General features: G+C 44.2%; 1 protein-coding gene across 1 annotated transcript in view; it reads left to right on the forward strand.

Annotated features, from left to right (window-relative positions):
- The first annotated feature begins 3,537 nt into the window (after positions 1–3,537).
- The window catches only part of PGM1 (phosphoglucomutase 1), a 61,008-nt gene continuing 36,866 nt past the window's right edge, over positions 3,538–27,679 (forward strand). The window contains exon 1 of the mRNA XM_032844899.1: positions 3,538–4,006. Coding sequence (XP_032700790.1) covers positions 3,761–4,006 — 246 coding nt within the window. The 5' untranslated portion in view covers positions 3,538–3,760. The remainder of the gene's footprint in view (positions 4,007–27,679) is intronic.

Below are 27,679 nucleotides of genomic sequence, written 5' to 3' on the forward strand. Positions count from 1 at the left end.
TGATGGATAAAGTTCCAGAGATAGATTGTGGTTATAGTTGCACAACAATGTATATGTACTTAGTGCTACTGAATTTACACTTAGAAATGGTTATAGTGGTAATTTTTATGTTGTATATATTTTACCACAATTAAAACAAACAAAAAAACCCTTTGGTTGCTCATTGGAGTCATGCTAAAGACTGCGATGCTTGACACCATCTAGAAACCTGATAGGAGTAGGCCTTTCACTCTACTCCTCCGTTACTACGCTCTTGTTATACTTGCTGCCTTTTAAACCTTCAGTGATGATACAATTCCTTCTTACTTTAAAATCTTCTCCCTTAATGTTCTCTCCCCTGGAATGAAGTGGTTTTTCTCCCTTCTCACCTGGCCAACTACTACTTAACCCTTACAAGTCTTTAGTTTATACATCACTCTCTCTTGGACATCTTCCCTGTCTCCCTCCAATGCTAGTTCCTCCTGTCCACATTCTGACAGCACCTATACTTTTTTGTAGGACTTCTCACAATCATGATTGGCATTCAATATCTGTCTCCTCCAACATATTGCAAGTTCTATGAGACCAAGGACCATCCTGACTTGTTCACCTAACACCTTTCAAAGAGCTGGTGCTTAGCAGACATATAATACATATTTGTGAATTGAATGAGTCAGTGAATGAATGAATGCATGCATCCATCTAAATGATAAAGGATAACTTACCAGTGAAAAAACATGAGAATTACCACTTAAAGGTGGTACTAAAAAGAAAACAAATAGTGGAATCTTTTTCCCCACATAGTGTAGTTTTTTCCCCCCGTCCCAAGTTTTCATTTAGATTCCAGCTAGTTAACATAGTGCAATATTAATTTAGGTGTAGCAATTATTTATAGAAATAATATAGATTCTCCATAGAAAACATGAAAAATCTATAAAGTATAAAGGGGAATATAAAAATACCCTCTCTCATAATCCAGAGGTAATCCTGTTATATATTTTGATTTTCTTCTACTTCTTTGCATGTGTGTTTCTTCTTTTTTCTTCAAAGGTTTTATTTTTAAGTAATCTCTCTATCTTTTGTGGGGCTTGAACATACAACCCTGAGATCAAGAGTTGCATGCTCTACTGACTGAGCTAGCGAGGCAACCCTTTAAAAAAAAAAACAAAACACAAAAAACTTTTTTTTTTAAAAGATTTTATTTATTTATTTGACAGAGAGAGAGAGAGCATGCACAGGGGGAGCAGCAGAGAGAGAGGGAGAAGGAGGCTCCCTGCCCAGCAGCAAGCCTGATGTGGGACTCGATCCCAGGACCCTGAGATTATGACCTAAGCCGAAGGCAGAGGCTTAATCCACTGAGCCACCCAGGCACCCCGAGTAGTATTCTTTTTATATGGATGTACCACAATTTGTTTATTGATTCATTTGCTAGGCCATTTCCAGCTTTTGGCAATATTAATTGAGCTGCGATAAACATTCATGCACAGATTACAGATTCTTTTGTGTGAACATAGGTTTTCATTTTTCTAGGATAGATAGGCAGAGATGAGATTGCTGGGTCATAAGTAAGTGTATGTTTGACTTTTTAAGAAACTACCAAAGTGCCAAAGCATTTCCCAGAGTGGCTGTACCATTTTGCATTTCCATCAGCAAGGTATGAGAGTTTCAGTTTCTCTGCATCCTCCTTAACACTTCATATTGTCAGTATTTTTTATTTTAGCCAAATTTGAACCCACCATTTTATAAAAATGAATTATCACTGAGTACTTATTAGTACTATGCTAGGAACTCTATATTCAGTATCTAAATGAATCCATACAACTGCAAAGTAGGATTTCTGACTGTGATTCTACCCTCGTTTTCACTTTGTGGAGTTAGGGAACTTTGATAACATTCATCATTCGACCCTCAGTTCTCTAGTTTATAAAATGGGATTGATTACAGTCCTTAATTCACAAGATGATCCTACTCTGTGAAGCTTTGTGCACTTCTGTGTAAATATTAGAAATCATTAACAGCAGTCCAGCATTCAGTTTTCACATGTTATTTGCCCCTGAAACTGACAACCGGGTGCCTGGCTGGCTCTCAGTTGCCAGAGCATGTGACTCTTGATCTTGAGTTCACGAGTTCAAGCCCCACATTGGGTGTGTAGCCTACTTCAAAAAACAAAACAAAACTCATACCTGTATCTACATAACACCTATATTAACACTTGAAGTCAGAGAATCAACAGCTGTATGCATCTGTCAGCCTCTCTGCTTGATCAAGATCATCAATTAACCACTGAAGGGGCATGAACAGAATATAAATTCACAGGCTAATGGTTCAGTTCTAGTTTTGGAATTAGGGAAGGGGAGCTGATTTTTTTTGAGGGCCGTTATGTTTCAGGCACCATGCTAGGTGATTTACTTACATCAGCTGATTATGATTTAATCTGTTTGGACTGGAGCCTGGGTAGTTTCAAAAGTGTCTCAGGTGATTCTACTGTGTACCCATGATTGAGAAACAGACATACACATCCCCATTAATTCTTGGCAGAAACTCTTTAAGGTAGGTTTTATGCTCATTTTATAGTAAAGAGATGGACGCCCATAGTTACTAACTTTCTCCAGGTCACACATCTTGTAAGCAGGGGAAAAAAGCCGTGGCTTTTCTACAAATGACACATTTCCTGAGCATAGCAATCACTCTCACCAAATCCAGGGGGATGCCAAACCAAAAGGAAAGAATCAATATTCCTACTCAATAATCAAGACTCTTTTGTTGACTCTCTATCCTCTATGAACTCTTTCAGTCCTTCATCTCTTCACCAAATTTCTATTACGTGAATAACTAACTGGCTTATTTTGATGATGAATTATATTACACTCAGCCTTACCTTGTATTTGTGCATATATTTATCAAGGCCTCCCTGTACATTTATTTCCTAGTTATCAAACCTGGTGACACAGGCAGGCAAATCATGGTGAAAGCCCTGGTTTTGGAGCCACACCCACCTGAGTTGGCCTCCTGTGTATACTTATCTCTCTGGCCCTGATAAGCCATTTAATTTTTTGAATCTCAGTTTTGTAAGCCTGAAATAGGGAAAAATAAATCTTGTACTTTAGCAAGGATTAGAAACATATTCAATAAGCCCTAGTTATCAGTATACCCACCCCAAGCGTGCAAGAAAAGGGTTTAGTCCATAAGTAATCACACGGAAGGTAGCAGGTCGAATTAGACCTTTGGAGTTGACTCCTTTTTCTGATACAAATACTCCAGTATTTGGAGAATATAAAGAATAAAGAGTCATGAATCTACCTAAGGCTGGCACTTCAATCCCTCACAACAGGTTTCCAGAAAGTTATTTACACATGATACTCTAGCCAAACCACAGGAAATCATTATACTCCCCAATTTTCCCACTCCTCCAATTCTTGCCCTAGGACAGAGCCCCTACCCCAGGTTCTGCCCTTCCAGTTAGGGGAGGAGCGGCGGATTTCGTTTTATAGTGGATTGGCTTACGGGGGTGGGGTGGGATGGGGAAATGAGAGAGGCTCCACCCACTGCTCTAGAGGACTGGAGGTGGGCGCTCCCTCTCCCCGGGACCTGAAAAGTGGGGCCAGCGGCGGAGGGAGGGCCCTGTCCCCTGTCCCTTTAAGGAGGAGGGCCGAGCGCAGGCGAGAGAGCTGGCGTTGCCCCTACCCCGTCCGAACCCTCGCCCCAGAGCAGCAGCAGCCACAGCTCCGGCCGCCCCACGGTTAGCAGAGTCAGCTCCGGCCCCAGGAAGCGAGTCGCCACCATGGTGAAGATTGTGACGGTTAAGACCCAGGCGTACCCGGACCAGAAGCCGGGCACGAGCGGGCTGCGGAAGCGGGTGAAGGTGTTTCAGAGCAGCACCAACTACGCGGAGAATTTCATCCAGAGTATCCTCTCCACGGTGGAGCCGGCGCAGCGGCAGGAGGCCACCCTGGTGGTGGGCGGGGACGGCAGGTTCTACATGAAGGAGGCCATCCAGCTCATCGTCCGCATCGCCGCCGCCAACGGGGTAAGGGACGCGCCGACTGCTCCGTGGCGTGCACCCGGCGCGGGGCCGTGCGCGACGTGCGGCGCGTGGCGCCCGACCGCCCCCTGCCGCGCTCGGCCCGGCCACTTCCGCGCGCGGCCGCCCCAGTCTCCACCCCCCGCCCCTCTGCGCTCGCGCTTCCCTACTGGCAGGCCCCGCGGAGGTCGCTGTGTGCAGGAAGGCGGCCACCGGGCTCCGCCGAGCTGCTAGGTCGACTCCCCGGGGGGCGGGCGAGTGGAACTTGACCTTGGGAGGACCGACCCTCCGCCACCTGCCCCGCCCTTCTTTCTCCTCCTCCCTCCTTTCTTCCCCTCCCCTTCCCTCCCCTCTCCTGCAGAGGCCTCTGACATTTACATTAACCTTTCCGGTGACTGACGATTTGGTTTCAGCTCTCGGTGCAGTCACCTTAACCGGGAAAGGTTAGAGGGCCTCTGCCCTGCTCAGAACCCCTCGCATCCCGCTCATTTGCCTGCTGTTTGCCTGCTATTCTCGTCTGGGACTGGCGCTTCCCACTGGCAGGGAACCCGACGCCTTGGGGTAGGGCTGGCGGGAGCGCCGGCCCAGTTGGTGCGTGAGGCCCTCGGGGCTGAGGAGGTTGCAGTCTCGCTCCCCACACCCTAGTTTGCTTCGAGACAGCTCCTGCCTTTGCACGGCCTGGTTGCTGGGGCAAAGGCTTTTGAAACGACTAGTATTTGCACCGGTGGTGCTTCTAGATCTGTTGCATCGAGGAGCTGGAGCCGAATTTTCAATAGAACAGAAACTGCATACCCAAGGGTACTCTTGTGCAAGCCCTAGAGGCTGGCCAGGAAATTAATGCAACACCTTGGCGCGTCCCCTCCCCACTTTCCCCACCAGCTAAGGACCGTTAACTGACTTTATGGGCAGGTCAACTCCGATAGGTGAAACTCTGAAATAGATTTTTAAGTAAACCTGATCAACGAAAAGGTGAATTTATAAAATAAGTTGGGGCTGATCATTCATTCACTTTTTAAAAAACGCTTTCTAACGAGTTTTTCTCTCTGTATTTAAAATAAGTTTTGGGGTGCCTGGGTGGCTTAGTTGTTGGGCATCTGCCTTCCGCTAGGGTCATGGTCCCAGCGTCCTGGGATCGAGCCCTGCATCGGGCTCCCAGCTCAGCGGGAAGCCTGCTTCTCCCTCTCCCACTCTCCCTGCTTGTGTTCCCTCTCTAGCTGTGTCTCTCTCTAATAAATAAATAAAATCTTAAAAAAAAATAAAAAATAAGCTTTGACTTCTACCCAACTCTTCTGTAACTCATACCCTTTAGTAATATTTTTATTCATTTTAGTAGTACTTTATCTTTAACATAAAAGCATCATTCTGCCAAGCACTATGAAAAGCTCTAAACATGCGGTGTCTGATTTATGCTTGGGCCTGAAGAGGTCGATGCTATAATGGGCATCTTCAAGTTGCCAGTGAGAAAACTGAAGCCCAGGCAGCTTAAAGAGGAACTGCCGTGGCAGTACCCTGAGTCTAACATTCACCTGCCAGTTCCAGCTTCTGGGAATAAAGGGATGCTTGAATCTTTATAGATCTATTTTTCTGGTCATCTGTAAATTCTATTCTGGGCCCGATCTACGTCTGCCTCCCCGGGTCAGAAATTTAAAAGCATCAAGGAGACAAGGCCCTCTGGGTAGAAGGTGCTCTTGAGTTTTCAGACAACCACAAATTCCCTTGAAAGAAAGTGAACTGTATTCCAGTAGAGCCCTTCAATTCCTTATCACCCGTGTGGAATATATAGTTCATTCATTCATTCCACAGAGATTGAACTTATACCATGTGCAGGGAACTGTGTGGAATAAAGAGAGGCTTCAGACACAAGACTCATCCTTAAGGAGCTTGCTGACAGCACAGTGGGGATTTTAGAGGTCTAAATGGAAAGTTGTCCATTTGGGAGGAATGTGGGGTGGAAAGGAAAAAATTAGGCTAGGACTAAAAAAATATGTTCTTAAAACCCCATCTCCCTTCAGCTACTGCCCTATTGCTTTTCCCCTCTTTGGCCAGTGGCCACACTGATTTTTTACTCATTCACTTACCACTTCACTGCAGTCTGGCTTCTGCTTCCTCCACCAGTCCGTTAAAATTGCTCTTGCCAAGGTTACGAAGGACTTTCTGGTTGCTAAATCCATTGTATACTTTTTTAGGCTTCATTTGGCCTTTTGTTGCCTTTGGCACTACTGGTTTTGCAGTTTTAAAGTCCTCCTTCCCTTGTCTTGATCACTCTCCTGATTCTACTCATACTTTTCGAGAGTTCCTTCATGGACTGCTTGCCCTGTGCACACCCTAGCTGTTCCCTAGGTTTCTGTCCTGAGCTTTCTGCTCGCAGATTTTGTTTCCTGTCTCTATATCTCTCTCTCTCCATACCAGGGATTTAAGTATGCTACTCCTCTCTTCTTTTCTTTCTTTCTTTCTTTTTTTTTTTTTAAAGATTTTACTTATTTATTTGACAGAGATCACAAGTAGGCAGAGAGGCAGGCATGGGGGGGGAGCAGGCTCCCCGCTGAGCAGAGAGCCCAACTTGGGGCTCAATCCCAGGACCCTGGGATCACGACCCGAGCTGAAGGCAGAGGCTTAACCCGCTGAGCCACCCAAGCACCCCCTACTCCTCTCTTCTGGTGTGAATCAATTCACATAGCATCTTCTGAAAATTTCCTCCCAAAACTTTTCTCTGCCATTTTCATTCCCCTATGAATTCTTCCTTTCTCATAGATACCTCTAGAATAGTTAATCAAATCCCAGTAAAACTACATTTACATGTGACACTACCCCTTAGAAAGTAAACTTCTTTAAGACAGGGTCTGGTGTTATCTGTATTTGTAGTACCTAGGATAGTGTAGCTTTCAGTGAGTCCTTGTTTAATTGCCCTGAATTGTGAAAGATGAGGAATACACTTTAAGTTAAGCAGATTCCGGGACACATGGGTGGCTCAGTCAGTTAAGAATCTGCCTTTGCTGCTTGGGTCATGATCCCAGGGTCCTGGGATTGAGTCCAGAATCAGGCTCCCTGCTTGGTGGGGATCCTGCTTCTCCCTCAGCCACTGCTCCCCCTGCTTGTGCTCTCTCTGACAAATAAATAAACAAAATCTTAAAAAATGAAATAAGCAAATTCCAGCCCTCAAAGCCAAGGTATAGTTGGTGACCAATGCTGGTATTCTCTTCAAACATTTACTATGTTGTCCTGAGTAATTGGGATACAAAATATTCCTGCCCTCGGCAAAAAGCACTGTAGAGGGAAGTAGACGAGAATAAACAGAGAAGCACAGTGCATTAGGTGTTACTGTTGGAGGTATGTGCCAGGTACTGAAAGGGGGAAGAGCATGGAGGGCTATAGAGGTATCCCCTGCTTTCTGGAAGTTTGTCTTATGCCACTTGACTTTTATGAATGACCTACGTTAAATGCCTGTTTTTGCAAATGGCAAACCAAAAGAAATCTGAAAAGGACTTTTGCTCTTATGAAAAAAAGGTGAAAGTGAAAGCAGAGGTCAGACTTCGGTGTGCAGGGAGCCATTGGAGAGGCCGCAAGGACCCACTCCCAGCAGCAAGAGTGGCCCCACCAAGCACCTTCCCAGAGCTGTACTCAGCATCTCAGCATGAAGCCGCCAGAGCTTTGAACAGTGCCTGTGAGCTTCTGTGCTGTGTCTTGACTTATTCTGTGCTGTGTCTTGACTTGTGTCCATTAGCAAGAGGTTTCCTAAGATATCAGAAAACCTTAAGAGGTTTATTTTTGGGATCTGAGAACACTGAAAGTGGTAGCTGAGCTGAGGCTTAAAGGGCTAGTTGGAATTGCAGGTGGACTTGTCAAGGGGAAGAATTCTATGCACAAAAGAATAAAAATAGAGGAGTTGGAGACTGGGGGGCAAGTTAGTTGATTTCTGATCCTTCCCCTGCCCACCTCCCCATTCCCAGTCTGTAAAGGTTGGAAATGATGAGACACCCGGAGAGGTTTTTGTGAGGATTAAGTGAAACAACATGTTTAAAAGTACCTGCAGTCTCGACTTACCTGGAAACTGACTGAATGACCCTTGTGGGGGAACCTCATGATGGACCTGGGGCAGGACTTTTGTGTTATTAGTGTTCTGCTGATAGGGGGACACCAAGTTCATCAGGCCCAACCTGATGCAGTTATTAACACTGCTTCGTAGGTATCGGCACTGTCCCCACCTTCCTCTATCCCCAGTGGCCCCAGCCAATATAGAGGGATTCCATGTTACTCAGAAGCCAATTGGGTTCAAGGCCAAAAACCTAGCTTAGATTAGCACAGTGAGAAAGGAATTTATGGGCCTCAGTTACTGAGAAGTCTAACAGATACCAGTGCGGGCAACTTAGTTCAAACCATTCCTGATCTCTAAAAATTGTTCTTGGGCCCAGTGATCTGCATGTGACCAGTCTTAGGAATTGGGAAGAGTTTGAACTCACAAGTAAATGAATGTCTGGATATTTTGAAGGATGGTTCATCATTGTCTTCGGCAAAATAAAATAAATGTTTTCATGAGAACTTGTGAGTAAACAGGTTTTCTTTCATCAATTCACAGAGATTCTTGTGCCCTGGATTCCTTTGATTAATCTATGGACCCCATCTCAGAATAATTTTATTTTAAAATAAATAAAACATAAAGGATTGCAGAGGGAATAAGAATTGTATTGGAAATAAAATTATCAAAATGTTAACCAAGTTTGTGATATAGCAAGATGTATATGCTTCTTTATTGACACATTAACAAAATTTAGTAGAAAGTCTAATACCATCTTACTTTAGAATAGTGGTAAGTATAAATGATATTTTGATATATATGCAATCTTAATATTTGAGATAACTATAACATGCTATGAAAATATCTGTGATTTTTTGAAGATTAGAGAGAGAGAGCACGAGTGGGGGGGAGGGGCAGAGGGAGAAGGAAAGGGAATCTCAAGCGGACTCCCTGCTGAGTCTGATATGAGGCTGGATCCCACGACCCTGAGATCATGACCTGGTCTGAAATCGAGAGTCGGACGCTTAATGGAGTGAGCCACCCAAGGTACCTCTGAAAAATATCTGTGATTTCTATTGATGATAAAGTCCTAGGTGGTATTAGTAATGATAATAATAATAATTCTGTGGTTTACTGCCTAGGTTCAAAATTCAAGGGAGTGTTAAATTTCATTTAGAGGTTAGTTTAAATAAAGATTTTGTTTGCTTTGCCATTCAGACTTGCAGACCCCATTGAATTCTACCCAGGGACCTCTTGCCAGTAGGGTCTAAGGATCCTGGGTTAAGGACCCCTGCATTAAACAGATGATCCCCTTTTAGTGTCAGATACTGCTTGCACTGAAATGGGCATCAAATACATGACACAGGGATTAATGGTCTCAGGTTCTCAGACTAAAGCAGTGGGGCTTGGAGAACTTAGTCTTATTCACTATCTCCCATTTGGGATGGATCACTCTTTCCTGAACGAGGCCAGCTGCAAACACAGGTGAAGGGACATATTTCTAGATAAGAGTTCTAAGAAGGGAATGAAAGAATATTGGGTAGGACGGAGAATGTTTTGGGGACTCTGAGGTCACTCGTGTTAGGTAGAGGCTCCTTGCTACCCTTACTTGAAACCTGATATCCTTGGGGCAAGCATGACTTGCCACAGGATCATCTCTGGGTTACTTTTTAATATGGTATAACTCCTATTTTTTAAAAAAAGTCCTTTAGTTATGAAGGGTTTATGAATGATTGTTCTCCCCCCCGTTTACACTTTCTGATTGGGAGTTGGTATTAAATACCAGGGTAAATAAGATACTGTCCTTTTCCATCCTGAAGTGTGCAGTCTTTGGGGGAGATAAGACACAAGAGGTACATACACGTGCAAAGAACAGAATTAGAAAAAGTGCTGAGTGCAGATAAGGGAGACAACATTCTGTTGCGGAAGGAAGGAAGCGACGGAACTTGAATTGTGTCTTGAAGCACGGAGAGCGTGGGAACAGAAAAGAGGCCCCTTTATTGGAGTGGGTACATAGCAGAAAGAGGTTAGTTGAAGGAATGGACAGGACTGTTTAGAGCCAAGCACTTAGCCACTAAGCGGCCTTTGTTATGTAAAATATTTTAACAGAATTGTAGGGGGGAGGGTGTGTGTGTGTCTCTCTCTTTCTCTCTCTCAGCTACACTGATCTAAATCTGACTCTTTTCCCCTCTCACTCCTCACAGCACTGCACAGTCCCGCTGCTACTCAGAGTTGCACCTACCAGAAGGAGAGCAATTATAAGTCAGCCAGTGTACTATGCAGCACTGGGCCCTGTGGCTTTCTCCTTGGCTCGTATCTGAAATCTCTGTTAGAGCTCCCCGGCAAGGCCCGGCATCCCACCGTAGCTCAGATTTGGAGGCTCTAGAAGATGACATTTTAAACTACCTCCCCCAAGTGAATTTGATGTACACCATGTAGCCTATATTTTAAGTCATAAGATTGTACAATTACATAAGTTCAAGACGTTGTCACTCAAAACAGCAGTGGATTAAACAAAATAGAAGTTTTTCTCTGTCTCATGCCGTCGTCTAGGTGTCGCAGGCTAGCACTAGTGCGATAGGTCCTTGGGACCCTCCTTTCCTTCAGGTCTGTGGCTCTGCTGTCTTAAAGGTGTTGCCTTTGCCCATCTGGCTGCGGTGGGGCGGGGCGGGGCGGGGCGGGGGCGGCCATAACCTCAACCTCATTGCTGCTAGTGGGCACAGGAAAAAGATGGAGCAGAGCGTTTTTTCCCCCTTTAAACAGTCTGGAAATTGCACGCCTCACTCCTCCTCACAACCCACTGATTAGATTTTCCATACTTAACCTGCAAGAAGGGCCAAAAAATGTAGACTTTATATTGGGAGGCACGTGGCCGGCTAAAAATGGGTGGTTCTGTTACCTTAAGAAAAGGAGTTGCAAAGAGAAAAATCTCTGCCACGGGCGTCTCTTTGGGTGTGCAGGTAACCGTGTCCACTCTTCTTCTCACCCATGAAATACATCACTCTGCCCCCTGGGGCAGCAGCTTAGGTTCCTTCCAATAAATATATGTACTTACATAGTTACAGAAATAGAGCAGTCAGCAGCCATAGTGTTCACACTGTGCTGCTGGTGGGGAGTGCAGACTCCTTGCCCTGACCATGGAGTAGGTCCACAGGGAGCCCTGCCCTCGGGGAGGGACTCTCTTACTCTCTGTCCTCAGGGCTCACTTAGTCCTGGGCACTGCAGAGTAGATTCTGAGACTTTTTGGGATCTGCACAGCTTTTATATCCTGCTTCCTGCTCATGAAAGTTGGTGGATGTATGAAGGCAGGGGTTACTTTTGCAGACCAAGTTTTTGGTTTGTTTCACTATGTAATTACTTTGAAAGTTTATTAGGCTTCTTCCAGCCTATTCTGATCAATTCTGCATACTGATAACCCAGGGAAAATTCTCACATAGATAAGGTTTTAAGCCTGAAAACTTTATTTTTTAAAAATATTTTATTTATTTATTTATTTTGAGACAGAGCGAGCAAGAGAGAGAGAGTGAGAGAGTGAGAGAGTGCGAGAGTCAGGGGAGGGGTAGAGGCTGAGAGAGAGAAAGAGTCCCAAGCAGACTCCATGCTGGGTGCAGAGCCCAACGAGGGGCTTGATCTCATGACCCTGATATCATGACCAGTGCCGAAATCAAGAGTCAGATGCTTAACCAACTGGGCCACCCAGGCGCCCCAAGCCTTAAAACTTTAGCTTTGGCCTCTGTGCTCTGTCCCTCCTCGGACGTCTCCATCACTGATGCCTGCCTTGAGATAGGAAAAGCTAGGCTGAGTAAGAAAGCAGTATCCTTAATCAGATCTTTGCTGATGGGTCAGTTTTCATTGTCTAGAAAAGAATCCTGGGAAAGAGTTGAGGCCACAGCCCTTTCTTCTACACCTGCTGCTTAATGGAGAGCTGCCTTAGCTTGGGGACATACAGTGGTCATCTCAACTCTACAAGGCCACAAATTACTGAACTCAGGCAACATAGTTTGCAGGCCACAGTCAAAGATACTTCCCTTAGTGGAGCTTTAACTTCATTTTTGCCTGTGGATTGGCAAGTCCTTGCCTGAGCTCCTCTCTATTGTGGCAAGAAGCAGCCAACAACTGCTCCTGTTTTGAATTTCTCCCATTTGCCCAGGTTTGGTTGACCAGTGGTCTGCCTTCCAGGGTAGCAGTGGTGACAGTTTTGCCATGGCATAAAAGGTATGCTGATGCTGCATATTTTAGGTTCTCTTCTGGTGCAGAAGATCAGATTGTATCATTAGTTAACATATACCTTTGGCTATGAAAAAAAGTCTCAAAATAAGTTACTTAAACAAAATATAAGTTCATAGTAATAGAACTCTTTCTGTAATAGACTGGGTGTGGGCAGTCCTGGGCTGGTGTGGTGGGTCTATTGTATAAGGGGTTCTGTATTTCTTTTCTTTTTTGCTTGGCCTTCCCTAGTGAGTTGCCCGTATCTGTATGAGCTAAGATGGCTGCCTACCACATAGGGTCATTCCAGGTAACAGGAAGGAAGTGGAATGAAGGCACACCTTTCTCAGAAACTGTACATCATTTATTTTACTCACATCTTCTGTGCCAAAACATAGTCTAAGGCCTCCTCTAGCAGCAAGGGAGGCTAGGTTATATCCATGTTATTCTGGGAGCTGTGTATCAGGCTAAACATTGGGGGTGTCAATGGAAAGGAATGGGATAACTGGTGTTGGGGGACACTCAGCAGTCCTCACTATCCAAACATGCTTTCCAAATCTGCTGAAAACCCCAAAGTCATTTTCAAGTGATAGAGTTACAGAAGAAGACAGAAACAATTTTATATAGGGAACTAGATTTTTGGAAGAGAACCTGACTATCATTTATTCCAACTGCCATCTTAGAAAGGAACCAAGGCACAAACATTCCTATTGTGGAGGGCTTTTTAAATAAACTACTTTATTGAGATATGATTCACATATCACACAATTCACCTATTCAAAGTGGACAATTTAGTATCTTTTAATGTGTTCACAGACTTGTGCAACTATCACCACAATCTAATTTTAGAATATTTCCATGACCCGAAGGGAAGCCTGTGTATTAGCAGTCAATCCCTCTTATTTCCTTATGCTTTTGGCGCTAAGCAACCACTTGTATACCTTAGGTCTCTGTAAATTTGTGTGGGTGGGTTTTACATGGCCCAGTTTCGGTTGCTAGGCAGAAGTTACATTTAGCAAGGGAAGTCCCAAGAGGACAAGAAGCAGAGTCAAAGCATTTGTGTCCAGAACAGTGGAATTAATGTCCCATGTGTGTGTGCTGTGCTGAGCACTGGAGACACAGAGATGAAGATGACCCCTTTCTCAAGGAGCCTTTGGTTGGTTGGGGGAGAACTGACACAAAAAATGAAAAATCACAACTAGGTTTTTCTCAGCAGATTCCCTTGTCCAAAGCAGACCAGGCTGTCAAAAAAAAGAAGGAGAAATTTCTCCAGGAGAATAGCTTCTTCATTTTCATGAGTGTAAGCAATCAGATTTCTTTTTTTACAAACATATTTGAACTTATATATCCAAATTAGTTTTGTACCCTGCCAAATCACCACTCTGGGAACCGTACACTTATTCCAGTGATGCGTCTAGTGCTCAAAGCATTCTGAAACTCCCCTATGGGAATTATTTTTCAGCCAGTCGGTTTATGGGTCACCTAGGAAAACCAGTCACATTATTTTATAGTCATGCCTCATTTTTCACCTAAAACGATGTAACAAGATTTGATCACCCACTTTATTCATTAGACATGGCTCCAACCAATTTTTGTCTCTTTCCAAAGTTCAAATCTATTCTCAGAGGATGAAATTTGTTATGACTGAAGACTTTCAAAGGAAGTGCCACAGACTGTTAAGACAGTTGCTGAGAAAGAGTTCCAGAAATGTTAGTACAGTGTGAGCACTGTTTGAATAAATATGTTGCTTCCCAAGATGATTGTTTTGAAGGAGATAGCATTAATTTAAATGAAAATACTCCAGCATAACTGTTTAAAACAAGTTGCCATATTTTGTGCTGCCCTGCCGAGAAAACGTCTTAGAAGGCGGTTCATGCTGAGGGAGGTTCTGGCATTCTGCTTTCCTTCTGCAGATGCCCATGTTGGCCTGGGGATATGGTTCTCTTCCACTCTGGTAGACATCTAAACATGCTTTGGCTAGGCATTTAGAAATCGTGCATCATGAGAAGGTTTGTTAAAACGCAAGACAAAATGGCTCCGACCTGGGATGAGAGTCTTGTCAGCGCTAAGCCACAGAAACCTAGATGTTAAACTTGTGCCCGCCTGACTCCAAGGGCTTGTTCAGGGTTGCACAGAGGCCAGAAGATGGAGCTGGGATGGCATACCTGGTTGGAGCTGGGGAAGGATCTTTTGCTTTAGTCGTAAAGCTATTATGTTACACTGCCTCATGGGGACTCTGAGAAATGCATTCTGTGGAGCAGAATGAAATGAAGTATGTTTAAAAATGAAGCAAAAGGGAAATAAATGTAGGAAACTCAAATGGAATTGGGAGTAAGGTTGGCACCTGTTCCAAAAGCCAGACTGCCTCTCTGAGCTGGGCCATGAGTTGGCACCAAGCCCTGTATAGTCAAATCCACGAGACAAACATGATCACACAGTTCCCCATATAGCCAGTTCCCCCATGTGTAGATTTGGTATAAAAAGAGTAATAATAATACCTGCCTTGAAATGTCCACGTGAGGATGGAGCAGAATTCATGAAGTGCTTACATAGTGGCTGACATTGTCTTTAGTAAATGGAAGATTTGGGTAGTTCTGATGATCATTATGTTTCTTCCAAATGCCAAGGTTATTGGAGGGTGGAGAGCGGGTCTTCTGTGTGTTGCCACCATAGCCTCCACACAGAAGTTTTACTCTATCTCTAGCCATACATTATCCCTTGAATTCTATCTGTGAGGCAGAGTTGCTGTGACTGTCGGTCACAGGCTCATTGAGTTGAGACCTTTACCTTGTTGGAGTTCTGAGGCAGTCCTTCCTTTCTCTTTGAGCGTTTGGTGGCTCCGTGTGTCCTACGTGTGTATGGCTGCATCACCCCAGTCTCAGCCCCTGCCTTCACATGTGTCTGTCTTCTCTTCCGTCTATTTTAAGGATACTTGTTACTGGATTTAGGGCCCACCCATATAATTCATGATGGTTTCAGCTCGAGATCCTTCATTAATCTCCAAGGTCGCATTCACAGGTTCCAGGTGGACATATCTTTGCGAGGAAAGGGTGGCAATGGCTACCATTCAGTCCACTTTCAGCTGTCTGAAGAGAAGTTCAGGGAATCGTTAAACACACAGGTGAGCAACCAGCTCCACCTTGAGCAGGGAGGGGAGAACAAGGATGCCTTCTCCCATGAGGGAGACCTCAGCTGAGAGTGAAGTAAGGAAGAAGTCAGGGAGCAGTCCCTGGTTTAATGTATATGGCTAATACCTTCATTGTTCGATTTAAAAGTCTGCTGCTGGGAATAATTGCTGAGAAGATTCCAGAACCCCATAATCCAAAGTGCTTCTGTAGACCTCTGACCTAATGTCAAGATGGAAGACAGGTAACATGGTGGCTCCCTGAATCTTACCAAACGACTTCAGTGCCCAGTGATGGGTTGGAATAGAAGATTTCAGTGCAAATGTCAGTTGTACAACTAACTTACAATACAATATCATGGAGTCCTGCTTAACCGATGCAAAGCTCAATTTTCTAGATTTTCTAGATTCTAGATTTTCTAGATTTTCTAGATTAATTCTAATACCTGTCCCATCAGTGAGTTTTATGAGGATTAAATAATGGGCACACAAAGGTTTTGGGAACTCTAAGATGCAACCCAGACGTGTGTTATGATGGTTGTTTTGAAATTCCACTCTTGCTTCAGGAAAGTCACCCTACTGGTCTGATGTATGCCTCCTGCCAAAACAAATCTCCACATGCAGTTTTATCCAGCATCTCTCAAAGTCCAAACCCCAGATGTGCTAACGAATAACCAGAAAGTACAGCTATCAGGCCATTTTGAGGATCTTAGTGGGATATCAAAATGACCTCTTTTGCATTTGAATTTGGTGGCAGCATAGCTTTTGATGTCAGACAGACTTTGATTCCTGGATATGCTGGTTATTAGCAGTTTAATCTGGGGCACAATTAAACTCTTTTTAAAAACTCATTTATAAAATTAATACAATATATCATAGAGGTATGTTTAGGAAATAATAAGGTACGTGTTGGAAGTCACCTGGCGTAATGCCTCACATATAGTCGTAAGCTTGTTGCTGGTGGGGATTTTGATGGGAAATACAGACACCTTAAACTTCTCTTTGCTAAGGGTCCCCCAGCTGCCTCCCACCTTCTCAGTTTTACTTCTCAGCTTTGTCAATGACCAACAATGACCAACACCCGTTGGTCTATAAATTTCAGAACAGAAATGTCTTTCTTACAGAGAGTAAGTGTTTCCTGCGCAGGGCCTGAGGGGTGGAGGGGATGGGGGACCAGTTTTACAGAACTTGAGGCTTTTGGTAATATATTACCAGTCTGATACTTAGTTATCTCATCTCAAAAGAACACAGCCACCAGCCCAAGTAACCCAAAGAACCCAGAATAACCCAAATAACCCCAGATAAGCAAAACTGTCCCCGAGTAGCTCAAGTGCCCATCACAGCGTTGGGTGTCTGCACACCACGTCTCCCCCTCAGGCATTCCGTGTAGCCGTTCTGGTGAACGGTTGGATCTGCTGGCTCCGGCAGCTTCTCCCAAATAGTACTTGAGGGGCTGCTTCCGTCCCTGAGACATTTGCTGAGCTTCCCGTCGTTGCTCAGTATTGTGCTGTGCACGGGGTGTCCACGAGCGCATCGGGACAGTCTCAGCACCCCATGGAGCTCACTGTCCAGTGGGCCTTACAACAGGTGACAGGCGCCTCCTTTAGGGTGCCATTGGGAGCCCTAGGGAGGGGGGCTTGGAGAAGCAGTCAGGGGAAGCTTCCAGGGGAGATGCATTCGAGTCACGTCTTGAAGGATGAAGAAAAGGAAGCCAGGAAATGGCGGGGATGTTCTACGTAATGGAGTATGGGGAAAACAAGGAGGCCATTGTGGAAAGGAAGCCCACAGGCTTAGACATTAAAATAGAAGTCTTCCTAACTCCTGTTGTGCAGGAAGTGAGGAGGCGGCCAGGTAGCCAGTGGTGAGTTATCACCACGTGGGTCCTTAACGCCCAATGCTTGCTTTTACACACAGGCTGGCCTAAAACGCCGCCTAAGAATTGTCTTGTGACTCTGGTAGGAAGGGAGAATCATGGATGGAGACTTAGGTTAGCAAAGCTAAAACGCTATTTATAAGGAGGACTGGGCCACAGGATTTGTCCAGTAATGCATCAAAGCTCTTGACTGACTTGTTTTTAACCAGGATATATGGCCTACAACGGTCTGTATGTGACCGGCTGTTTTCATCACGGCAAGTCTTTTCCCTTGGCTTGGTTGATCTAAATCCATATTGTAGAATGTGTGATGCACAGTCCACTCAGTTAAAGCACACACCAAAATTTATTAAAAAAAGTTAGACATGCAATGGAGCTGTGCTTCTTCCTACAGATACTAGTGGAAGGAATATTAGCGGAAGGACCATTAGTGGAAGGGCTGAGATGCTGGGTGAGCCTCTTTTTCTCTTGTTAGCTTTAGTTTCTCTCTCTCCCTGACTGTCTCTCACCTCTTTTCCCCGACCACACTGAAGTTGGCTTCTGGGAACGAGCTCCTCTCTGTCGCTTGCAGTGATACGGGGCTCCTCTTGGAAGCAGTCCAGGTGTTGGGCCTCACCCTCACAGACTAACCAGCTCTGCTCCTTTCACTACTGCAATTTCTAGCTCTGTTCCTGATTGCTTTTGCACAAGTCTGTGTGCTATAGAAATTACCTAAAATGCTAGTACTCAGCAGAGTGTGCTCTAGTGTGGATGCCTTATGGTTTGGGAAGTTGTCTGATGCTGGGAGTAATGTTATAGTTGAGGTCAATCTCAGGACAGGAGACCTACTGGGCAACTGCCTGGAAAAGCTCAACTTTGTGATCAGAAACCTTAGCCGCAGAGGTCGTAGACCGCTCTTACTTCAACAGTGCAACCATCAAATATTTAGCGACTGTCCCTTCTTCATTCCAGGTACCAAGGTTACAAAATGTGTTGTCCCCTCTTCGCTGAGCGAGGGCGGAGGCTTGTTTGTATATACCAAGCTGTGGTGCATCCTGTGTTATTTAGTGGTAAGAACCAAGCACCCTGAGGCAAAGAATAGGGGTACCTGTTCTAGGCCAAGGACCTCTCACTCAGACCAGCCACCATGCTGCGGGGGGATCAGCTGTCCCTGGAGCTGGACTTGCCTTTAAAAAAAATTATATTTATTTATATTAAAAATTTTCTAATATTAGTTTCACAGGGCTGCTACAACCAAATACAACAAACGGTGTGGCTTAAAACAACAGAAATTTATTTTCTCACAGTCCTGGAGGCTTATAGAGGGGCCATGTTCCCTCTGAAGGTTCCAGGGAATCCTCCCCTGCCTTTTCCAGCTGTGGGGGTGGCCATAGTCACCGGTGAGCAGGGCTCCTGTCTCTGCTTCTGGCCTCGCTTGCTTTTCTTCCCCCTGTGCCTCTGTCCCTGGATCTCTACACCCTATATGAAGACACCAGTCATTGGATTTAGGACCTACTCTAATCTAGTATAACCTCTTATTTTGATCACATCTGCAGAGACTCTTTTTTTCAAATAAGGTCATATTCACAGTCATCGGGGGTTAGGAATTCAACATAACTTTTTTTGGGCAGGGGGAGGCATTTTCAACCCACAATCTGTGCTCTGTCCACCAAGTGCAGGGGGTTGTGCAGACCACCAAAGCTCTTTTACTTTACACGTGGGCTGTATCCCTTTGACAGGCACCTCGTATCCATTTCCTCTTCATTTTCTTTAAATTCAAATATGCTTGGTCACCCAAAGGAGCCAGACAGCTTAAGTGGGAGCTTTGGCATTAAAACTGATGTTGAAACCTGTCTTTCCAATTGATGAGTTGCAAGTCGTGGAACAAGTCGTTCACTTCTCTCAGCCTCAGTGTCCCCTTCTGTAAATGGCAACGGAGAGATTACCTGCATCTCTAGGCTGTTATTAAGCCTGCATGAGGGGCGCCTGGGTGGCTTAGTCAGTTAAGCATCTGCCTTTGGCTCAGGTCATGATCCCAGGGTCCTGGGACTGAGACCAGCATCGGGCTCCCTGTGCAGCACGGGAGCCTGCCTCACCCTCTCCCACTCCCCCTGTTTGCGTGCTCACTCTCTCTCTTCTCTCTATCAAGTAAATAATAAAATCTTAAAACACACACACACACACACACACACACACACACACACACACAGAAAAAGCCTGCATGAGAACCTGTGTACTGCCCTGCACTGGGCTGTATTGCTTTTTATACCATTTCATTTCCTCTTTTCAACAACTCTGAAAATACTGGTATTTATACTCCTATTTCACAGTTGAGGAAAAAGAAGGTAAGTGATTTGCCCAAGATCCCTAAGATAGTAAAAATTATCCAGAGTTGGGATCAAACCCAGATTTCCACCGTGCTTCATTCCTAGAGGTAGGCTTGAGGGAGAAAGAGAGCATGCACAAGTGGGGTGAGGGGGGAGAGGTAGAGGGAGGGGGGGAGAGAGAATTTCAAGGAGACTCCCCACTGAGCGTGGAGCCAGATCCCATGACCCTGAGATCGTGACCTGAGCTGAAATCAAGAGTTGGGTACCTAACTGACTGAGCCACCCAGGTGCCCCAGGCTAGACAATTTTTTTTTTAGATTTTATTTATTTATTTGAGATAGAGAGCAAGAGAACACAACCAGGGGTGGGGGGAGAGGGAAAGGGAGAAGCAGGCTCTCTACTGATCAGGGAGCCAGCTGGATGTGGAGCTTGATCCCAGGACTCTGGATCATGACCCAAGGCGAAGGCAGGTGCTTAACCAACTGAGCCACCCAGACGCCCCATAGATTGCTGTTTTTAAAAAAGCTATTGTTGATTATTTGCCATTTACATGGCTACATACTATAGTAAGAAGCAGCACAGCATGAAGGCTGAGTGGGCTCTGGAACCAGATCGCCTGTGTTCAAACCCAGCTCCACAGTTTCCCAGCTAATTGGCCTTGGGCAGATGATAAATCAGTATCATCAGTATCCCTAGGTGTCCTTGTCCTTAAGATGGTGCTGAGAATGATAGCATTGATTTTACACTGCTGTTGTGGAGATCTAATGAGTTGATGCTTATAAAGCCCTTGGAACATTGCCCAACATACAGACCTACTGTGGTTATTTTCTGCATGCAGCAACCTTAAAAGCAGGGGTCATTGTCTCTATTTTACAAATAAGAAAACTGAGGCCAGGAAGGCCATACACAGCCAGAGGTGGCAAAGGCAGGATTCAGACCCAGGCCTATCTGACTCCAAAGCCCTCTGGTTAGAGCAGGGGCCGTAGTTCCCTTTCCCCCACCTTTCCCTTGCCCGTTGTACATTCCATGACCCAGTCCTACCTAGATAGCATCGGTTGTTTCCTGCCTGGTCTAACCTGCTCTAGAGACCAGAGGCTGGGTTAGAAGGATGTGATCAGTCCTTATCCACATGTCTTTCTGATTTTGGTAGTTTGGGTAACATTTATTGACTGCCACACTCTGGTTAGGAATTCTGATAAGCACTTTACATCCCTTTGCTCATATACTGTCAGAATTTTTATAGGAAGCTTTACTACCCTTATTTCGCAGAAACTTAGGCTCACAAAGATTCCACAGAAAAAGATAGCCCCTGTTTGTGGCCACCTTCATTCACTTCCTTTATACCTGGACATCCTAGTTTGGTCAGGCCTTGCAGTTGAAAAAATCCTTAATAATGAGACAGAGAACGACCTCATCATATCTTTCCTCTTAAAAATCCAGAAATCCCTTTGTATTTTAATTATGTGATAGAGGGCCAACCACAGTCTGCAACAAAACTCTAGGGGGCATGATTCCCATTGTATTTGGGGTGAGTGGAGCCCCCTGGTCCCTGGGTTGTGTAATGCCGCTAGCCCGCCCCCTTGTGAGGTCATGAGAAATCTTGACTGTTTTTCCATTTCCTACCACAAGAGGGAAACATACAACCACAAGTGATTTGAACATCAAATTTTTAGATCCATTTTTTAGATTATTTAATTAATTCCTTTTTCCTTTTTTTTTTTTTTTTAACCCAAGGGGTTTTCATACATATTTCTGGTGATAGCCAGAATATGGGAAAATACTCTGTTAGCACCAAATGAATATTCTTAAGGGAGTTAAATGAAAATTTTTTTGAAGATGTTCCAAAAAGGAAACGGAAGATACCTATAAAAATTCTTTGTGAACCATGTAAGTTTCTGTTTTTATAGGTCAAAATGATCGAATATTGGTAATTCCTGATAAAACAGGAGCCCTTCTCACAAGTGCGGTATGTAGGAAAAGGCCTCCTAAGCCCCTTGCATCTTCAAAGATTTCTTTTTGGTTTTAACCACATGAATTAAGAATGCATTTGTGGAGGTGAGGAATGCCTTCCTTACCTTCTCTCTCACCTCTAGGAGCTCATATCTCCCTCTTGAGTTCCCAGATTAGCACTTCTTACTCCACTTTTTCTCTTTTAAATATGTTGACTTACCTCTCTCTCTCTTTAGACCAAAAGTTCCATGACAACTTGAGTCTGTCCTCTTCCCGTGGTCCATAGCGTTTGGTGAAATGAATGCAGCAAGTCAGTCTTTGTAGTAACTGCTGGCTGCATGGGTGGATAAACAGATGGACAGCAGACGGGACAGATGCTAAAGGACGTGCACGCTCTGATGCAACTATTTTATTTTTAATTTCAAAATATGCTCCAGGAGTCTTTTTGAGCCTGAGACTCTGCACAGCTCTAAGCCTTCCAGCCCTTGGAATTCTTCAGACCTTGTACCTTCTTTATAGTTTAATGCAATTTCTCTTTTTCTTTGAGGGACATTTCCTAACTCTGTTAAAACATATACCCGTAGATAGGTATGAAACACAGCTGCATAGTTTCAGATTGATTCAGGGTAGTAATAAAAGCTAAGGCTTACGTAGGACTCACAAGGCAACAGAACCTGCAATGCTGAGTTCTTTAAATTTATTAACTCATTGTGTCTTTATAAGATAAATCATGCTGTATGTACTATTTTCTTTCTTTAACTCTCCTTAAAGGATGCATTGTTTAAATTGACGTATAATTGACATGTAACATCATATTACTTTCAGGTGAACAGCATAATGATTTGATATTTGTGTTATATATTTGTGCAAAATGATCACCATAGGTCTCAACAGGTATTATTTTCAGTCTCCATTTTAAAGATGAGAGAGTGAGGGCCCCAAGAAGTTGGGTATTTTGCCTAGGGTCACCCAACTAGTAAGTGGTACTTACTAGTGTACTAAGTGGCATTCTATACCAGCTCTGGTTTTAGAACTTTTGTGTATCACCTCATTCAACTACGACTGCAAACAGTGAGTGAGCTAGGGGGTCTGTTATTCTCCCTGTTTTTTACAGATGAGGCCACGGGTGCACAAAGAGTGAATGATTTTTCCGAGGTCATACAGCTAGTGGCCGGCAGAGCTGGGTTACCAGCCTGTCAGTAGGGCCTCACAGCCCATACCCTGAGACGTTACAGCAAACTGTCTGCATCTGATTATTTAAACTTCAAACTAAATATGGTACAAGGTTTTTATGAATGTTCCATTGTTCTCTTACCTCAGACTTAAAAGCATAAGTCCAAATAGGTTGCTCAACTACACATTAGAAATTGGAAATATAAGATTAATCTGTTAGATAAACTAATATCCCAGATTCTCCTAACATACTTAAAATATCAAATATGCTTAGATTTTCTCCTAAACTTACTGCAAAAATATTAATGCTACAAGTTTGATTTATTTTGTTATCTGTACACTATATGACTATGATTTACTTCATATCCATACTTAATTCTAAATTTTCCTATGTTTCAAAATGCCCTCTTCAGGGGGCACCTGAGTAGTGTATTGGGTTGAGCTTCCAAATCTTGGTTTCAACTCAGGTCATGATCTCATAGTCATGATCTCACGGTTGTGAGATCGAGCCCAGTGTCAGGCTCCACGCTCCACTTGGAGTCTGCTTAAGACTCTCCCTCTCTCCCGCCTCCCCCCGCCCCCACTCCCCCCATGCATGCATGTGTATGCTTTCTCTCTCACTTGTGCGCTCTCTCAGATAAATAAATAAATCCTTTAAAAAAAAATGCCCTCTTTAAAAACGAGTCTCTCACCCCAGCAGTTAGGAGTGATCTTTCCCATTGAATTGGGGTGACGGTGTCGGCTGGCCGAAGTGCATGTTGACCAGAGATCTGAACAGGAAACCACCCCAGTCCAGAACACAAGGTCAATAGGGCGTCTCATGCAGCGTGCGTCCACAGACCACATTCCCTAATTCTCACGTCTGCTGAATCTGCAGCCCCCGCCCTCTTGAGAAGATTCATGTAACCTATTTAATGCTTGATTCCATTCTGAAGTGTTTTCCAGTTCTCCCTACACTGGGCCTGCAAACCTTAGAGATGTCTAAATGAGCCACAGGTGTCTCCTGAATAGCGTTCAGGTGTTCTCACATATTGTGTGGCCGTCGGTCACCATTTATGGATATTCTCGTGACACGACTATCCCTGCCCCACAGCTCCTGAATTTACCGATCTTCCCAGTTCAGAGACTAACTAAATCGAATCTATACTTTTTTGAGTCCTAATTCTAGATTCCTGGGAGGGAAAATATGAGTGTTCTAGCTTGGGACAGACATCCACCTCTGGCGATCCTGGCCTGGCACCAGGGTCCTGTAGTAGAACATGGCTCTAGGAGTCTACTCTTATCGGGTAGCTAGAGCACAGTTCTCCAAGAAGAGAGGGGATGGGTGGAAGGCACAGTGTGGAGAAGGGGTCTGAGGAAAGAGGTTATTTGGGTGGTGTCTTCATGTTGGAGGAAAAAAAATCCCAGTAGGGCTCGAAGTAGCCCCAGGACTTAAAGTAGAAGTCTTGTGCAGGAGGCCGGCAGACGAGCAGCTTTGGTCAAGACCCCACTGACAGGATCCTCAGAGCCACTGCAGCCAAAGAAGGAATCCTTTTTTGCAACCCTGTTCATCTTTTTCCAGTCTCTCCTTCTCAGAGGTGTTTGATGCACCGCTAGCATCCAGTTAACTTTCCAAAAACCTATCAGTTTAGATTCCTTTTGCTTAAAAGCTTCCTTAGCTTCTGGTGCCTACAAAATCAACTGCCATGTGTTTCAGGAGACTCTGTAGTCTTGCCCCAGCTCTTTCTCTGGTCTCACCCCATTCCTATAATGTCTCAGGAGTTGTAGGTCTATGCATGGCACCTCTGGGACGGGGTTGAGGCCACCACACAGTGGTGGCTCCTTCGACGTGAACTTCTTCTTCTTCTTCTTTTTTTTTTTTCTTTTAACTTTATTTATTTATTTGATAGAGAGAAACACAGTGAGAAAGGGAACACAAGCAGGGGGAGTGGGAGAGGGAGAAGCAGGCTTCCTGCAGAGCAGCGAGTCCAATGCCGCCTGGATCCCAGGACTCTGAGATCATGACCTGAGCCGAAGGCAGATGCTTAATGCATGAGCCACCCAGGCGCCCCTGACGTGAACTTCTTAAGAACAAAGGTCCATGCACTTTTTTCTCACCTCTTCCACCTCCTGAAAATGAAAAAAGAATTTCACATCTTTAAATTTTTTTCTAGTTCACAAAGCCTTTCAGAGATACTTGGTAAGGTCATCCTCATAAAAACCTTGTGAGGCAGGTATGATCCCATTGTAGAGATGAGGAGACTGAGGATGGGGAGGGGGCTACCATTTACTGATCTTCTGCTAGATGCCAAGACACAGCACTACATGTTTTCACACAGGTTACCTGATTCAATTCCCAGGACAACCTTGAGAGCTTTCCCCGTTTTATAGACTCAGTGCAGTTAAGGAACTTGCTCAAGATGAAATTTCTCATGCAGTTCAAAGTCAAAGCTTTGAGCTCTGGTTGTGTCTGGCTCCTAAACGTATGGTCTTTCCATTATCCTGTGATGCCTAGCCTGGGGCTGGCATTCATGACATCATTACCTACTGTTGGTGGGAGAAATGAATAAGTGTCTTCCCGTCACTTGGGTCACACACCCCAACCACTCAGGCAGGCACCCTCAGCTGTCACAAGTGCTGGGTGTCAGACTGGGGGTCTGATAATCCCCATTGTTTTTAGCCCAATTACTAGCTTTCTTCCTAGTGCTTCCATCTAGAGACAGGGTTAGCCGTCCCACCCCCATGTCCACTACCGTGGCATAAGCTAAAGAACATGGTAGTCAGCTGTCCAGTAAGTATTTACTGATGGAAAGAAAGATAAATGATTAAAGAGTGGGCAAGTCTACAGTTTCTGTTGTGTTCTATCTACTAGGAAGGTATCCGCAGATCAGAACGGGAGCTGGAGTCTTTGTGAGGCCAGGAATGAAGGGGTTCATAACTCTGCCATCGTGAAATTGATTGGACCCAAGACCAGTATGAAAGTTCCTTGTCTGAAGGGAGTAATCCTTAAATCCCCCATATGGTTTAAATGTAATTTGTGTCATTGTGAAGGAGTACTGGCAACGCAGGCGAATTCATTAGGCCAAATTGGGTTCGCTATGCTCGACAGTAACGTTTCCGAAGATGAAGTTCAACCTTTGCTGGAGAGCTGAAACAAATGAGTTTCTTAATAGCCACCCCACTTAGTCTACACGTCGTAGGAAGCTTCATGTTCTTAATGCCCCTTCTTTTTTAACCACACTTCACAGTTCATCTAACATTGCTGCTTCTGGTAATATTTTTATATGGGGTTGACTTCTACGGTGTCCATAAAATTACGACTCAGGCCAGTTTTTAGAACAGAAGCTTTTCTAGGGCAAGGGTTATGTCTTTTTGCTTTAGTTTTGCATCCTGACCAACACCGTCCCAGACATGTCTAGTTGCTGACAATGTTACTGTCCATCCTGGGGTGTAGAACTCTTTCCTCTGGAGGTTTAGATTCAGCATGTAGTTAAATTGCTGGGTATTCGTTGACATGTGTGAGAGCCATGAGAGGGAATTTTCCCCAATCCATGCCTCGCTGGAGGGCTGGCTCACACACAGGGAGGAAAAGAGGCCATGTGTCCACCTAGATATTTCCATGCAAGAGGGATGTGCACTGGGTTCACTTAGTGACCTGATTCCACGGGTTAGACATGTCTCATCTCTTAGTGCTCAGTCACGGCCCGGTCACCCAGAAGTTTCCTTTTGTGTTAAATAATTTTTAAAATATAAAGATGGTCTACAGGGAAGGTATATATAAAAAATCTTGAAATTAAGAGGCAAATAATAATCAACCCCTAGTGGCATATCAGGTTATTGGAAGAGTACCAACATTACCAAGTTTGCAATATTTCTTTCTAAGCTTTGGAAAGTTATTATTATTTTTTTAAAATAGGATAATTTTTTTTTTAAGGTTGTTTATTTATTTAAGAGAGAGAGCACATGAGCACAAGCAGGTGCAGGGGCAGAGAGGGAGGGAGAAACAGACTCACTGTTGAGCAGGGAGCCTCATGCAGAATGCGATCTCTGTACTCCAGGATCATGACCTAAGCTGAAGGCAGATGCTTAACAGACTGAGCCACCCAGGGGCCCAGAAAGGGTTTTTTTCAACTTTTAAAAATCAGAATAGTTATATTTGGAATACTTCCTGTATCAGTTAGTTTTCAGATAGTTAGAAACTGGTGCTGTGTCCAGGAGAAGGTTTAATTAAGGAGAAGTGCTGCTTTTACAACACGGTGTAAAAAAAATTTTTTTAGAAACAAGTTATGGTTCCCATGAAAACACACTGGTAAGCTGAGGTGTTCTAGCATGTGATGTGGCCATGGTCTTCAAGGAAAAAAAAGTATTTCCTGTCCTTTGAAGCAAGAACCGTTGGATCTCATGCTGTGAAGAAAACCACTCTTATGATTGTATTTTTTTGTATTGAACATCTACTTTGAATTTGCATAATTATGCCTTGATTCTTCGTGACTTCTCGTTTAATGAAATTGATTTGCATTAATCAAACTGTAAATAAAATCAGTGCATGTGGGAAAAAAAATCAACAATATGTTAACTCTCTTGGTTCCAGCCTTAGGAACTGAGCTTCAGCAAGAGATGGCAGACCATCAGCAGAGAACATGCTGGACCGTGTGGGCAAAGACATTCCAGCTGGGGATGTTGGAGTGCCCTTTTGACCAAGTGCCCCTAGGTCTAGCCTGGGATTTCAAGAACTTGGTTTTTTGTTTTGTTTTGTTTTGTTTTGTTTTCAAGAAGTTGTTAAGAAAACTACCAAATATGTGGCCGGTTGCTCTGTTATTCCCAATGAAAAGATTATTGGGTTGATATTTCATAAATCTTGACCTATTATTAAATATGTCAAGACACATATGCTTGGCCTAATTTGCAAACTTATCTAGAACCAGAGAAAACTTGGCACCAGACTTAAAAAAAAATGCCTTTATTGTCATTGCCAGCAGTAGGCATGTAAACTATGGTTAGCATAGCAAGCTGACTTCATAAATTAATTTCTAAAGAATTTTAACTTTAAGAAGTA

The sequence above is a fragment of the Lontra canadensis genome, unplaced genomic scaffold (assembly GCF_010015895.1).
Source record: "Lontra canadensis isolate GAN:19392208 unplaced genomic scaffold, GSC_riverotter_1.0 scaffold158, whole genome shotgun sequence".
NCBI classification, from domain to species: domain Eukaryota; kingdom Metazoa; phylum Chordata; class Mammalia; order Carnivora; family Mustelidae; genus Lontra; species Lontra canadensis.